The 15,242-nt window shown below is 41.6% G+C and overlaps 2 protein-coding genes and 1 pseudogene across 2 annotated transcripts in view; 1 reads left to right on the top strand and 2 right to left on the bottom strand.

Moving 5' to 3' along the window:
* LOC106871902 (mediator of RNA polymerase II transcription subunit 14) overlaps positions 1-2,690 on the top strand; it is a 55,096-nt gene extending 52,406 nt beyond the window's left edge. The window contains exon 41 of the mRNA XM_089347623.1: positions 936-2,690. Within this exon, the coding sequence (XP_089203749.1) occupies positions 936-1,202 (267 nt within the window). The 3' untranslated portion in view covers positions 1,203-2,690. The remainder of the gene's footprint in view (positions 1-935) is intronic.
* A 9,067-nt stretch (positions 2,691-11,757) lies between these two features.
* Positions 11,758-13,047, bottom strand: LOC149137224 (large subunit ribosomal RNA; annotated as a pseudogene).
* A 1,255-nt stretch (positions 13,048-14,302) lies between these two features.
* Positions 14,303-15,242, bottom strand: part of LOC106871838 (uncharacterized) — a 46,004-nt gene continuing 45,064 nt past the window's right edge. Inside the window, exon 18 of the mRNA XM_052965558.2 lies at positions 14,303-14,530. Within this exon, the coding sequence (XP_052821518.1) occupies positions 14,457-14,530 (74 nt within the window). The 3' untranslated portion in view covers positions 14,303-14,456. The remainder of the gene's footprint in view (positions 14,531-15,242) is intronic.

Raw genomic sequence — 15,242 nt, 5'->3', positions numbered from 1 at the left:
CTATCAATATGACTGGTAAATAATATTTGAAAGCATAGTATAGTGGTGATTCTCTTGCAATGTTAGTGTTGTGTATCTAAATATACACATTGTTTAAAAAATGTAAATGTAGTGTTGGTCTCTTATAATATTGGTATTTCTAATTTGTGTGCCTGACAAGAGAAGTATTACAATTTTGCTATTGTCAAGTTACATTTAACTTTGTTGCAGTTTAAACTTTGAAATTTATAGTGTATTTCAGTAGTTACTTGTACTTTTTATTTAGGCACCTGATGGCCAAAACTGGATATTTATATCATTTAATGTCCGTTTTCCATGTGTTGGATGGTTTGACAGGAGCTGGCCTGCTGAAGACCTGTCCAGGCCCCACGTCTGTTTTGGCATGGTTTCTCTGGCTGGATGTCCTTCCTAATGCCAACCACTTTACAGAGTGTACAGGGTACTTTTACACAGAACAGGTGTGTTTATGTGGCACCTGTATGGGGTGTTTTTTATGTGGCACCAGCATCCATGAGCCCGAAAGATTAGGAATGCTCAGCTGGAGAGGGATGCAGTGGTGAAGCCTGCATGCAAGGATCACCATGTTTTTACTTAGCTAAGCCAACTGGTAGGAAACCTAGGGGTAGATTACAAGCAAGAGTGTCTCAGTTAATGACAGTTGTTTCTGATAAGACCCAATGGAACTCTACCTCAATGACCCTCCCAGGATACATATAATCTGATTAGAAAAAATATAGCAGGTTAAGACTACATTGAAGTGAAATGACATGTAACTAAGTTTTAAATGAGATTATTTCAGTTCATAAATTCTGTCTAAATATTTAAACCCCCAAATTATTAAGACTATATATATATATGTATGTGTGTGTGTGTGTACAAAAATTAATTCATATGCTTGTATTATGTATTGATTGTGTTTATTCTTTCTGTTTTAGCTTATGTTGACCCGGATTGGCCTAATGTTGTCTTCAAACACCGAACCTCAGTCTGTTATTGTTCCTCTGCTCTATGACATCAATGCTAATACAATACAACTTGTTGAAGCTCGGCCACCTGCCCCTCACACTCAGACTCCTGCACAAATGGCTATTGTTTCAATGTTAAGACGATTTGCTGAACTTCATCAAAATCCTACCGAATGTGCCATATTCCCATCAGTGCGAGAACTTATGACTAATTTAGTAATTCCTATTCAGCAGTAATGCCGATATAAACATTTCCTTCAAACTCCTGTACAAATGTTTACAAAACACCTCCTTAAGCTGATTTCCTGTCTCTAAACTATCCTTGCAACTCAGTCTCCACTTTATTATTCTTTGCAGTAATTAAGTGCAGGCAGGTTACAATTTTTAAAATTTATTTTTATCCTTCATGTTTTGAGATCTGATTTTCCATATTAGCACCAATTGGATAGTTCTGCAAGCATGAATTGTGAGAGCAAATATTTTCCAGACAGATGCTATTTTCTATAGAAATCACTTCATTATGTTGGAACAGCTTGATGCTCTTTCTAACAAAAACCATTTAACTATAAAAGGAGAATAGTACCCAATTTTATTTAAATTGTCTGTGACACAATGACAATGATGGTCTGCGTTTATGCCCCAGTTATCAGCAAGGTAGCCTCTTTGTGGTCATTCAGAAGTTCATTTTGGACAACATAGTGTTAGATATAAAGAAAAATAAAAGAAAAAAAAACAATTACAACTGGAACACCTTTGATTGTGTTTATTCAGTCAAGTCTTACCTAGGGCTAAACAACAAAAAAATTTATTAATTTCATAATGTCTTAAGCTTATAACTACAACACATCCTAAAAATATTAAGCGTAAAATGAAAAAAATTCATTTTTAAAAGGAAACATTGTACATTTATCTCAATATTTACTGAAGTTAAATTTCATAAACAACCTCATATCCTTGTTTTGAATGATCATGGTCTGTTTATAATTTCTTTGTCAACATTCATTTGATTGGTCAGAAAATAATGATGCACTTGTTCATTTTATTTTTAAAAAAAAAGGTTGACATAGAACCATGGGAACCTAATGCATGTATACATTACTTCCAACAAGCAAGAATACCTTTATTCTATCACAATAGAATTATGAATTCCTAAAATTTAGTAATTTCTTAAAAAAAAAAAAATTCTTCACTGTGGATTGGTAGAGTTGTTAGGGTGTCAGACAAAAATTATCATGTACCTAAATTCATGTGGTACTTAGGGACAGCCTTTTGTGTTCTGAGGTCAACTTAGCCTTTCTTCCAGAATTGGTACAGTGAAATATTCCTGTAAAGTCTATTAGATGTGTGTTTGTAATAAAAAGGCAAGACCAATATCCTAAAATATGTCTAAATGTTTAAATGCTGTTTAAAATTATAGATATATTTTGTTAATTTAAAGGTGAGAAGTCTTGAGTGGAAGGGGCAGTATCCTGTAATCTAGTTGAGGGTTTGATGCATCACTTGTGCAGCACATAATTGGGTATTGCCATAATGCAAGAGTGATCTTTTGTGGTTGAGTAAGTGCTTTATGACACAGCTCCTGTTCATTTCTTTCAATTGTCATCAATAAATCTCTCCAGTTATACAATTGTTTATTCAAGAAAACTGAAATGAATGGAATTTTTTTTCTAAGTAAACCACCATAAAATTATCTTTGGAAATAAAATGATTGAGATATGCAATTTACATGAAATTGTTTGGCTCATTCAACCAGCTAGAAAAATAGTAACCAAATTTTTCTTACCATCTTGCAGAGGGAAAGATACATTGCATAATGTAGTCCTAGTTATACAATGCTCAAGAGAAGTCTATGGTTGGAATGATTCTTGTTCGTAGGTCTTTTCAATTAAGGTTAAGCTGAGGATAGTAAAACAATATTTTTATAATTGTTGATTTTAAAACATATTTCAAGGGCTTATTGTGGTCAAACGATTTTTCTTTTGCATGAATTAACTTTATGTCTCTAAGAAATTAAACATTCAAGATCTGTTTTAGTTTTGTGTGAAAGAAACAGATCAATACTACATGGATGTTTTTTCAAGGATTTTATTGAGTGTGTAAAAACACGTTTTGCTTTTTTTTTTTTAATAGTGTCATACAGATATAAATTTTGGACATAATGCTGCTTTTGTGCCTCTTCTCAAGTTGTTCATTGGAACCCTCATGAGACATGCCCACTACTTGGAGATCATCACTGAACTTCTTACCTAATATTTGTGAACTGCAGTATTCATTTAGAAGTGGCTTTTTCTCCATAAGTAGTAGATATTGCAAGTTGATTGAATAGCATCCATTTAGTTAGCATTTTAGGGATTTATATAAAAAATTTGACAAAATAGTAATAGGTCCTGTGAACAGGTGGAGTACTTAGGTTTTGTTATCTAGACATGAGTATCCTCATCATCATTTAATGTCCATTGTCCATGCTGACATGGGTTGGACGGTTTGACCAGGAAGGCTGCATTAGACTCCAGTCTGATTTGGCATGGTTTCTACAGCTGGATGCCCTTCCAAATACCAACCACTCAGAGTGTAATGGGTGCTTTTATGTGCCACTGGCACAGGTGCCATTTGCATAACATTGGTACCTGCTACAGCTGAAATTTTGCTTGGCTTGTTGGGTCTTCTCAAGCACAACATATGACATAAAAGCCTACATTATTATGACTGTAAGTGACTTTATTTTCCAAAGCAATTGACTATACTGCCATACTTTAAATCTTGGGTTAGCCTTGTTAATAATTAACACAAATTTGAAGCCAGAAGTTTTCAAGAGTGACAAAAATGATATTGCATGGTCATGAACCATGGGTGTTGATGGAGGTGAATATAGAAAGGTCAAAAGGAAACAAAGTGAACTTGCTTCATTGAATGTGTAATGTTAGTGTGTATGATGGATGAAGTGCAAATGAACAGAAAAAAACTAAGTATAAGAGGAGCCAGCTGTAGTATGCAAGAAAAGCTTGTGCTGGTATGGACATGTGGATATGTATAGAAATGCTGAGTGATCCAGGTAGAAGGAACTTGTGTAAGAACCCTCATTTGTTTCATAGGGCAGCTGAGAAAGAAGTAGTGAAGGCTGAAGTAGATAAGGGATTGCATCAAGCGGCTAGACACTGCTGGAGCAGACTTATCAGGTCCATATAAACAGAAATTGGTGGACTTACAAGACTGTCAAAGATATTGATGGAAAACAAACAAGAAACCAAGGTGTTTGCACATTTCTGAAAGGTATTAATGACAAATAAAGTGAAATTTCTCTAACTTAAAATCAAAACCAAGACATGGGATTATCCAGAGTTTGCAGATTTTTTTTTGTGACAGTGTCTGCCCCATTGTCTGTTAGAAACAAATCTAATTTTCTTGTAAACCCTGCTATGTCTCATGAAGCTGTTGAGAAAACTGAAATTGAAACTGAAGTAAACGTCCTGCTTTTTTTTTTTTTGGTTCGTAATCTATATGCATTGTGTCTTTTTTTTTTTTGTTGAAAGAAAATATAAACTGTACTTTTTTGTGTCAGTCAGTTTAACTTTTTTAAATAGAACTTAAAACTGGATATATGTATTTCTTTGGAGTCTAGATCAAAAGTGATGGTAGTGAAATGAATTATTTATAGGCATCAAAATTTGTGGTTTAGAAATTCTAGTTTGGTACCAAAAAACAGCTGAGTTTCATCAATTTGGCTGATAGGAATATTCCTGAGAAAACTACAAGTCTTGCTGTCTCACTATGCATATACAAGACACTAATCAATTTTACGGTCAAGATATTAACAGAGTACTTTGTACTTTTTTAGTGTCTACTGTTGTAAAATTTGGCACTTAAGTTTTAAATCATTAAAAGCGTGGCAATAGCTCTTCAGTGAGATTTGAGCAGATTGGTGAAGAGTAGAATCAAACCAAGTTAACATTTTGTTACCATACCATATTTATGTAGAAATATGTTGCCTTTGTTTCAATTGATTTTAAAACTGGAGAATTTAGTAAATATAGTTTATTCATCATCATCATATAACGTCCACTTTCCATGCTAGCATGGGTTGGACGATTTGACTGAGGACTGGTGAACCAGATGGCTACAACAGGCTCCAATCTGATTTGGCAGAGTTTCTACAGCTGGATGCCCTTCCTAATGCCAACCACTCCGAGAGTGTAGTGGGAAGAACATACATTACTATGTTATTTTGATAAAAGGTTTTAAATTAGATTATTTTAAACAGGCAGCTTGTGATATAGAACCAGGGGCAGCTTTAAATAGGTTATTATCAAAAGGGTTGAAGTGTATATTCATTATACCAAACTTTATCAGAACTATGTTTAGAGGCAATAGTATTGGTTACTGGTTCTGAATCTGATATTTAAACACATTTACAGGACGTACTTTATCACTTTCCCCATAGCTGTGGATGCTAGTGTTAATGTTGATTCTCGGTGAGCTTACAAAAGTAGCAACACTGGAAGAGGTAGGAAGAGGCTAATTTATGGATTTGTCGATGTTCACCTTCCAACTTTGATCTGACATGACTTCCATTTTTGTTTTTTTGTAGTTGCTTTAATTATATCACTTTGAACCCCCCTCTACAACTCCTCACTTCAATCCCCCCCCCTACTTCCACTCCATACACATCGTTTTCTCCTACTTCCATTTCTCCAATCCCCATCTTTATTTTCGCCCTCCCCCCATTTATTCCTTCTCCACCTCTCAATTTTCTCATTAACAGGAATAAATGCTACAATAAAATAATAAACAAATATGTGCAAGATACTTCAATCTTTATGTCAGCTTAATATTTAAGGAATTTATTGATTTCAGTAACATGTTTGAAATCAAGTTTATATATTTCTACATTTTTTCTTAATCAATTTTTCTGTTTCTATTTATTTATTTTCAGAATCCTCCCTCTCCAAATTAAAATTTGTTTTTGAGGTTTATATCATTTTTTTTATTACAATTTCTTTTGCTGTACGTTACTACACTTCTCTCCATTGTTATCTTTTCATTCACTCTCTCCTTCATCCTCACTTAATTTCTCAGTTCATTCTTTATCCATCTCTTACCACCTCTCTCTTTCTCTTTTCTTCCTACCTCTACAAAAACAAACAAAAAAACCTGTGAGAAGAGTAAATTTATAAATTGTATTTGATTCCAGTCTGTGTAGAGTGGGTGTATGTTTGCTTGGCTGGTCGGTCGGTTGGTACAAAAAGTTAAAAAAACGGAGCTAGGGAAACTCACCTCGAAAATTTTAACAGGTTTGTTGTTCATGGAATGTATGGTAGGATGGATGGGAACAGTATAAAATACAAAATTTATATATAAAATTTTTTAAAAAATTTCAATTAGAGTCGTAAATAGAGAAACTAAAAGAGACCATCAAAAGTAGCGTCTTGGTTAGCAAGAAATCACACACACACACACACATATATAAGTAGGTGGCGAGCAGCTAAATGCTTAGCTGCATTTCATCCGTCTTTATGATCCGAGTTCAAATTCTGCCGAGATCGACTTAGCCTGTCATCCTTTCGGTGGTCGATAAAATAAGTACCAGTTGAGCACTGGGTCGATGTAATCGACTTGCCCTCTCTCGTGAAATTACTGGCTTCGTTCCAAGACATGAAACCAATATTTAGCAGAAGCAACTAAGTAGAGTTTCGTGCGTTAGCACCACCACTTAAAAAGATTGATAGAACATGCACTTTTAAGTAATAAGTATTACCTTTTGGCATTAATACTGCTTCTGTCGCCATTAATCACACACACACACACACACATATATATGAGCATAATGCTGGTGGTTGGTTGGTTGGGAAGATGGTTGTGGGTTGACTAACACCATCACTACCATTCATAAGTGAACTGATGTTTTCGATCAACAGCTAACTTTCCTCACAAGAGAAAAACGGTTGATCGATTATTCTTCTGACAAGATTTTTCAGTACATTATGGTGATGTTGAGGCTGGTAAATATAATTGGTGGTAATAATGACGTTATACTGGCGGTGGATGTGGGTGGTGGTTAATAAATAGCAACAGTGGTGTAGTTGTTACTTCGTCCCAGGTCAGATCTAAACGAGTATATATATATATATGAAGGCATTCCAGCCATGACACCCTGTCTTTTTCCTGTGTGTGTGGAAAGAATCCACGACTACATTACACTTATTTTTAAATCACAGGATGAGATTTGGCTGCTATTCCTAGCAAATTGAGTGGTTATATACAATCACTTCTTGGATCGTAATAACAGTCGTAATAGTGATGCTAGTAATAGGTGTAGTGAGGTGATGTTAGTAATAATAGTGGTAGAGCTGGAGTATTAAACATTAATTGTGGTGGTGGTGGTGGTGGTAATGGCGGCAATGATATAATTGTAGCAGCAGTGTTGGTAGTGTGGTAGTATTAATAATCGTAAGGGTGGTTGTAATGGTGATGATAGTGGTGATTAGGACGGTGGTATCGCAAAATTAGAAAGAAATAATTGAAATTCAATTTCACCGTGGGACAGTAAAATAGTCTATTACCTGTTCCTAGGGATATAAGAGATGAAGAGTGTCATATAAATATAGCGCAGATTGAGAACAGGTTTCTAGTAACAGGGAAGGGCTGGGGTTAGTCCACATTATTCTACAGTAAGCATTGGACCGGTTTCCATTCCTCCCTGGACGAGAAGCTGGTAGGTCGTAGGATTACCCATTTTTACCAGCTGAGCAGACTAGAACAACGTGAAATGAAGTGTGTTGCTCAAGAACACAACGCATCACTCAGTCCAGGAATCGAAACAATCTTCCGATCATGAGTCCAGTACCTTAACCACTTAAAAAGGTTTTGGCATCTCCATATATATGAAATTCGAAATATAAGTGATAAATTATAAAATAATTTTCAATTTTTCAAAATGAAACAAATAAACAGTAAGACAGAAAACGTTTATTTTTGTGTACTTCCACTTTATTTATATTTGAAAAGTTTTGTCTTTCTTTTTAATTGCAATGTCTAATCAGATCCTCAAAATTAATTTTACGTAACTCACCTGCTTCTATACTTCGTAGAGATAAGGCATCCTGAATATCATTTTAGCAAGTTTAAAGTGATTTCTTTTGTGACGTAAACTAGTTACTATTTCTGTAGTGCCACCCTCTATCTTGATGGTCTAAGCACGAGCTTAATTTACTTAATGGCTAATTCAGCGCTATTATAGAGAGTAATTTTTTTAGAAGTAGAGTAAATAGGTTCAAACAGAGATATAATAGACTCCACCTGCTAACTCATACGCTTGAGGTCTTATACTTATTTCTTTATTGCACACAAGGGGCTAAACATAGAGGGGACAAACAAGGACAGACAAGGGGATTAAGTCGATTACATCGACGACAGTGCGTAGCTGGTACTTATTTAATCGATCCCGAAAGATCGTTCGTAGCTTTTGCCTGAACGTATGCCCGTTCGATCTAAAAGCTACGGACGATCGTTCGTAGCTTTTGCCTGTACGTACGCCCGTCCGATCTAAAAGCTACGGACGATCGTTCGTAGCTTTTGCCAGAACGTGCGCCCGTCCGATCTAAAAGCTACGGACTATGGTTCGTAGCTTTTGCCTGATCGTACGCCAGTTCTATCTAAAAGCTACCGACGATCGTCCGTAGCTTTTTCCTAAACGTACATCCGTCCGATCTAAAAGCTACGGGCGATCGTTCGTAGCTTTTGCCTGAACGTACGCCCGTTCGATTTAAAAGCTACGGACGATCGTTCGTAGCTTTTGCCTGAACGTACGCCCGTCCGATCTAAAAGCTACGGAAGATCGTTCGTAGCTTTTGCATGAACGTACGACCGTCCGATCTAAAAGCTACGGAAGATCGTTCGTAGCTTTTGCCATAACGTACGCCCGTTCGATCTAAAAGCTACGGACGATCGTTCGTAAATTTTGCCTGAACGTACGCCCGTTCGATTAAAAAGCTACGGACGTGCGTCCGTTGCTTTTGACTGAACGTACGCCCGTCCGATCTAAAAGCTACGGACGTGCGTCCGTTGCTTTTCATTGAACGTACGCCCGTCTGATCTAAAAGCTACGGTCGTGCGTCCGTCGCTTTTGACTGAACGTACGCCCGTCTGATCTAACTTCTACGGACGTGCGTCCGTGGCTTTTGACTGAACGTACGCCCGTTGGATCTAAAAGCTACGGTGGATCGTTCGTAGCTTTTTCCTGAACGTACGCCCGTTCGATCTATAAGCTATGAACGATCGTTCGTAGCTTTTGCCTGAACGTACGCACGTTCGATTTAAAAGCTATGGACGATCGTTCGTAGATTTTGCCTGAACGTACGCCCGTCCGATCTAAAAGCTACGGACCATGGTTCGTAGCTTTTGCCTGATCGTACGCCAGTTCGATCTAAAAGCTACCGACGATCGTCCGTAGCTTTTTCCTAAACGTACATCCGTCCGATCTAAAAGCTACGGACGATCGTTCGTAGCTTTTGCCTGAACGCACGCCCGTCCGATCTAAAAGCTACGGACGATCGTTCATAGCTTTTGCCTGAACGTACGACCGTCCGATCTAAAAGCTACGGAAGATCTTTCGTAACTTTTGCCTGAAAGTACGTCCGTTCGACCTAAAAGCTATGAACGGTCGTTCGTAGCTTTTGCCTGAACGTACGCCCGTCCGATCTAAAAGCGACGGACGATCGTTCGTAGATTTTGTCTGAACGTTCACCCGTCCGATCTAAAAGCGACGGACGATCGTTCGTAGATTTTGCCTGAACGTACGCCGGTTTCTTCTCGGCCGCCGCTTCCTTCTCGGCCGCCGGTTTCTTCTCGGCCGCCGCTTCCTTCTCGGCCGCCGGTTTCTTCTCGGCCGCCGCTTCCTTCTCGACCTGTTTCTCGTCCGTCGACCGCTTCTGCCGCGTTTCCAGGCGTCACCTGGCGTGCGTAACACACGGACACACACACTTTCGATCGCACCGGTGTTTGGCCGGCGGAACTTCGCCTCCTGACCCTCCTCCGCTTTCTCTTTGCTCCTAATCGCTTCCGATTGCTCGCCGGCTTCCTTCTCGAGCTGCTGCTGTTTCTTCTCGACCGCACCTCTCCTGGAGTGCGTAACACACGGACACACACACTCGCGGTCGGTATCGCCGCCGAGACGACGGCCTTTCGATCGCGCCTGCGCTCCGCCGACGGAACTCCGTCGCCCGACCGTCTTTCCGCCGCCTAAGCGTCGGTCTGAATTCGGCCGCTCCGATCGACCCTGCGGGAACGCGGTGGCGACCGGCGAGGCGACCGCCGGCCGACCGTCGGCCTTTCCGTCGGCCGACCGTCGGCCTTTCCGTCGGCCGTTCCGTCGGCTGCGGTCGGGGTGCGAGTCGGATGAAATGCCAATCCGATTGACGACTACCCCAATATAGTAGTCTGGACCCCCTTGGGGTGTGAGGGCCACCTAGAGCGTGACTGTTCCACCGGGTCCGACCCGCAAGTTTGCGGGTCGGACTCCGTCACGGTACCGACCGCGGCTCGTATCTTGGCTCTTATCGCTGCCGAGACGTCGGCCTTTCAGATCGCCCCGGCGGTTCGCCTGCGGGACTCCACTGCCGATGCGTCTGCCGCCGCTTTGATCGGCTCACAATCGCTCCTAGTCACTCGCTGGTCTTCCTTCTCGCTGTCACGAATCGCTCAGCCTGCTTCTCATCCATCCGTCCACCGCCTCGGCCGCGTGTCTCAGCGTGCTTAACACACGGACACACACACACACACACACACACACACACACACACACACACACACACACACACACTCGCGGGCAGCATCGCCGCCGAGACGTTGGTCTTTCGATATCGCCTGCGGAAGCCACCACCGAAGCGTCGGCATGCTCTCTGCTCGCTACGAACCGCTATCTCTATCTCGCTCGCTTGCTCGCTTGCTACGACCTACTCGACTAGCCCTTTACCCGTCGACCGCGTTCGTAACACACGGACACACACACACATTCGGGGTCGGTATCGCCTTCGAAACGATGGCCTTTCGATCGCGCCGGTGGAGGCCCGCCGCCGATGCGTCTGCTGCCTCTTTGCTCGCTCCCAGCAACGTCGCTCGCTTCCTTCTCACTCGAACCAACTACTTATCCGTCGACCGCGTGTCTTAGCCTGCTTAACACACGCACACTCACTCGGCCGGCGGCAGTCACGTCTTTGCACGATCCGAGCGACACCGCTAATCGCTTTGCTTCCCTAAACCTTACAACTTTCCTTCACTGCTCGATGCACCTGGAGAGATCGCGCTTGCGCGGCGACGACCGGCACACGCTCCTGCGCTCGTGCTCGATGCCGTCGGTTCTTGGTCTGTCGGATTGCCACGCGGCTCTTCAAAAAATAAAAAATAAATGAAAGAAAGAAAAGGGGAAAGAAGAAAAAACAAACCCGCTTCTACGCAAACGGAGGACGAAACACCCGAGACCGGTCTCGCACGTAGCAGCGTTTCTACTTCTACTTCTTTCGGCAGCGCACTCGCCCCGCGGCGCCCTAAGGAAATACACTCCGACGACTTGCTCGCCGCGGCGGCTCTCCCATCGCAGCTCGAATCTGCGTTTCCTTTTTTCCGTTTGTCTTCCCCAGCTCTGCCGCCGCCGCGCGACCGGTGCCGATCTCGATTTTACTTTCCGTCTTTTCACCGACCACCACTAAGCCACGCTTCGTCTCCGTCTCGATCAGTTCGCGGTTTCTCTCGGGAACAATAAAAAAAGGGGATGGGAAAACAATGTCCGCCTCAAAAGGGCGGATCGTGTCGTTCGCGAGAAGAGACTCAATAGATCGCAGTGTGGTAGCTGCTCCACTAAGCACGTCACTCCGAACGGCAAGTCGAGTCGTATGCAAGCGATCCTTTTCGTCTCGATCTCTTCGAACAACGACCACCTCCACCGCCGCAGACGTCCCGAAATGACAATTCCGCCGGCGACGCTGCCGCTCACCGCGCGTGAACGCGACGGGCGGACGGCGAACGCCGAGCTAAGGCATGCGCCTTGAGGTTGAGACGCTTTTGGAAAACAACTCGGGTCCGGCTACGGTTTCGGCTTAGAGGCGTTCAGCCGTTATCGCTCAGAGGAAGCCTGGCGCCACCGCTCTATCGAGCGAGCGCGCAAACCGTTGCTCTGATCCCGCGGTTCCTCTCGTACTGGACGGGATAGCCGTAGCCGAGTTGACGTTGCCGGCGCCCGCCTAAGGCCGCAAGCGTCGGCTGCGGAAGCGCACCGGAGCGCGCCGCCGCGCACCGAACACCTCGACCGCGCGCGACTCGGGGCGTCGCGTACGCGCGATGCATCGGTAGGATAAAACTAACCTGTCTCATGACGGTCTAAACACAGCTCACGTTCCCTGTTAGTGGGTGAACAATCCTTCGCAATGATAGGAAGAGCCGACATCGAAGGATCAAAAGCGACGTCACTGCGAACGCTTGGCCGCCACAAGCCAGTTATCCCTGTGGTAACTTTTCTGACACCTCTCGGCGGACGCATAGCTCGCAGCTGTTCGGAAAGGATCGATGGGCCACGCTTTCGCGGTCCGTATTCGTACTGAAAATCGAGATCGAGCGAGCTTTTGCCTTTTTGCTCGACGTGTGGTTTCCGTCCACGCTGAGCTCGCCTTGGGACACCTGCGTTACCGTTTGACAGACGTACCGCCCCAGTCAAACTCCCCGACCGACACTGTTCTTCACTAAGGGTCGCGCATCGGTGAAGGCGCTCGACATGCACTGCGCGCTTCGCACTAGATAATGAACCACCGCTCGGCGACGGCCCGATCCCTTCTCCATCGAGTGAGCGAAGAAACTACGGAAGTGGCGGTTTCTCATCGTCGCATACGCGCGTGACACCCCGACGCCGAACCGGCCAGCCGACGACGTGACGGCACGCCGGACGACGACCGAAGCACGGTGAGGAAACGCCGACGCGACAGCCACCGATGAAGAGCGCGGCGCAACGTGAATGTTACCGCCTATGCTACGCCTACCGTGTGCTCTCACAAAACCGGACTGTTTGATCATACAATTTTGTCTTATATTATTAGTTCTGCCATCCACTACTATCACATGTTTATACCACCATCGCCTACCTACCTTTGCTGTCATTATCATCACATGTCCATACTAACACCATCTACCTCAACGTAGTTGCCATCATATGTTCATACCATCATCACTACCTGTTCTGTAGCTACTGTCCACTAATATCACATGTTTATACTATCATCCCCTACCTATATTTTAGCTACCATCTATTACCATCATATATCTATATCACTATTACTTACATCAGCTGTAGCTACCATTATGTGTCTTATTGGGCCTTGTCTGCTAAGCATAATCTAACTGTTACTTTAAATCTTTGATTGAGTAGAAAGAAAGGGGTAGGATTTTTGTGGATGGCTACTGAGTGTCATAATAACTTTAAAGAACAAGAGGGAAAATATTTAGGGTTGTCTGGCTCATGAAAACTTTTATAGTAAAGTGGGTATTAGCATGTTTTATGTAATAAGCCAAGAAATTTAAGAAAATCACACACTTTATTGTTGATAATAAACTAATTATATTTGAAAAGGAAAATAACGTAAAGTATAACTATCTTTTATCATGTGATTTTTTAAGGTGTCATATAACTGCCCACAAGCTTCCATGAGTTCAAATTTTGTCATAGTCATTGTGTTTTTCTCTTTCATATAGCAAAAAATAAAATAGTCTGTTTACCTCAGTCAGTTTATCTTATAAATACATTCACTTCATGGTTGGAGGGAGGGCCTCTTGCTGTGAAGCCAAGTACATTGAACAATGTGTGCATGTTACAATGTGCATATTACAACATGCACTTATTACAACATTTACAAAATTGACTGTTCACATCTTAAAAGGCAAAATTGGTGTGCAAGATTCTTGATGTGGATATGTGTGTTGAAAGAAATACAATTAAACCTTGGGAGAGGCATTATGCAGGTAATAAACACACTCACATGCTCATACCAGACAATTTCAAAACAGCACTAATTCATACATTCAAAATAAATGGAAGTGGAGAGACAAGTTACTGAAGAGATTGCAAGAGTGCAATGAAATGATTTAACAAAAAAAACAAACAAAAAACTAAATACTGTTTATAAATAAATAAAGGACTGAACCAGTGCATGTGTTTATTACCGGCATAATGCCTCTCCCAAGGTTTAATTGTTACATTCATTATAAAAAAATTGGAAATACTCATTATGTGAAGATTTAAAATATATGCTTTGCTGATGCAAAATGAAGTATATTGAAATAGTGAAGGCAGAACAACTATGGATATAAATGAAGTATTTATTTAAAATTTAGTTTCTCAATTTATTATTTTGTTAACGGGTACTTTGAAATATCATAAACCATTTCATGCTCTCTGATGCGATTTAAATCAATATTAAAAAATATCAATCTATTATTGTTCTGTCACAATGTCCTTTATCTACTTTGTCTTTCTTTCTTCCAGTCAGTACTCTTCACTGTGTTACAGCTATGGTTCACCTCACTTGCAGCTTGAAAATATTAAACACAACACACAAATTGTTAATAATAGAAATGGGGAAAAAAATAAAATAGTGAATACATCAAGGATCGTCTATTGTGTAAATAACTCCTCTGAGAAATACAGTTTCCACTTTGAAAAATTATTCACAAGATTTGAGTATTACAACAACTACTGAGCTTTTTCTTCAAAAACACACCCACCTCCCAAACACACTATACAAGTATGCATTGCGAAGTTTGTGTATGCATGTATACCTGCACGCATACTATTGAGTCTATCATTCATCCTTTTAATAAGCTCTCACCCTTCATCATCATTATCATCATTTAACATCTGTTGTCCATGCTGGCATAGGTTGGATGGTTTGACCAGAGCTAGGAAGCTGGAGAACTGCACCAAGATCCAGTCTGATTTGGCATGGTTTCTATGGTTGGATGCCTTTCTTAATACCAACCACTTTACTGAGAGTGCTGGGTGCTTTTATGTGGTACCACATAAGTGCTTTCACATGGCACTGGCACTGGACTCTTGCCATGAGCACCCAATATCACTCGCTCTTCTATCTCTTATCTCTCACATCACACATCTGTCTGTTGACCATATCACTGTGACCCATGTTTCTTTCAACCTGAACTCTTTCTTCTGGCACCTTTTCTCCTGTTATTCATCTCTCCATCACTTGCTCCTTTTCTTAATGTCAGTGTAGCATGATGGCAGTA

This window comes from Octopus bimaculoides, chromosome 2 (assembly GCF_046866305.1).
Source record: "Octopus bimaculoides isolate indiv1 chromosome 2, ASM4686630v1, whole genome shotgun sequence".
NCBI lineage: Eukaryota > Metazoa > Mollusca > Cephalopoda > Octopoda > Octopodidae > Octopus > Octopus bimaculoides.
The sequence above is the reverse complement of the archived record's forward strand: the minus strand, read 5'-3'. Positions and strand labels throughout refer to the sequence as shown.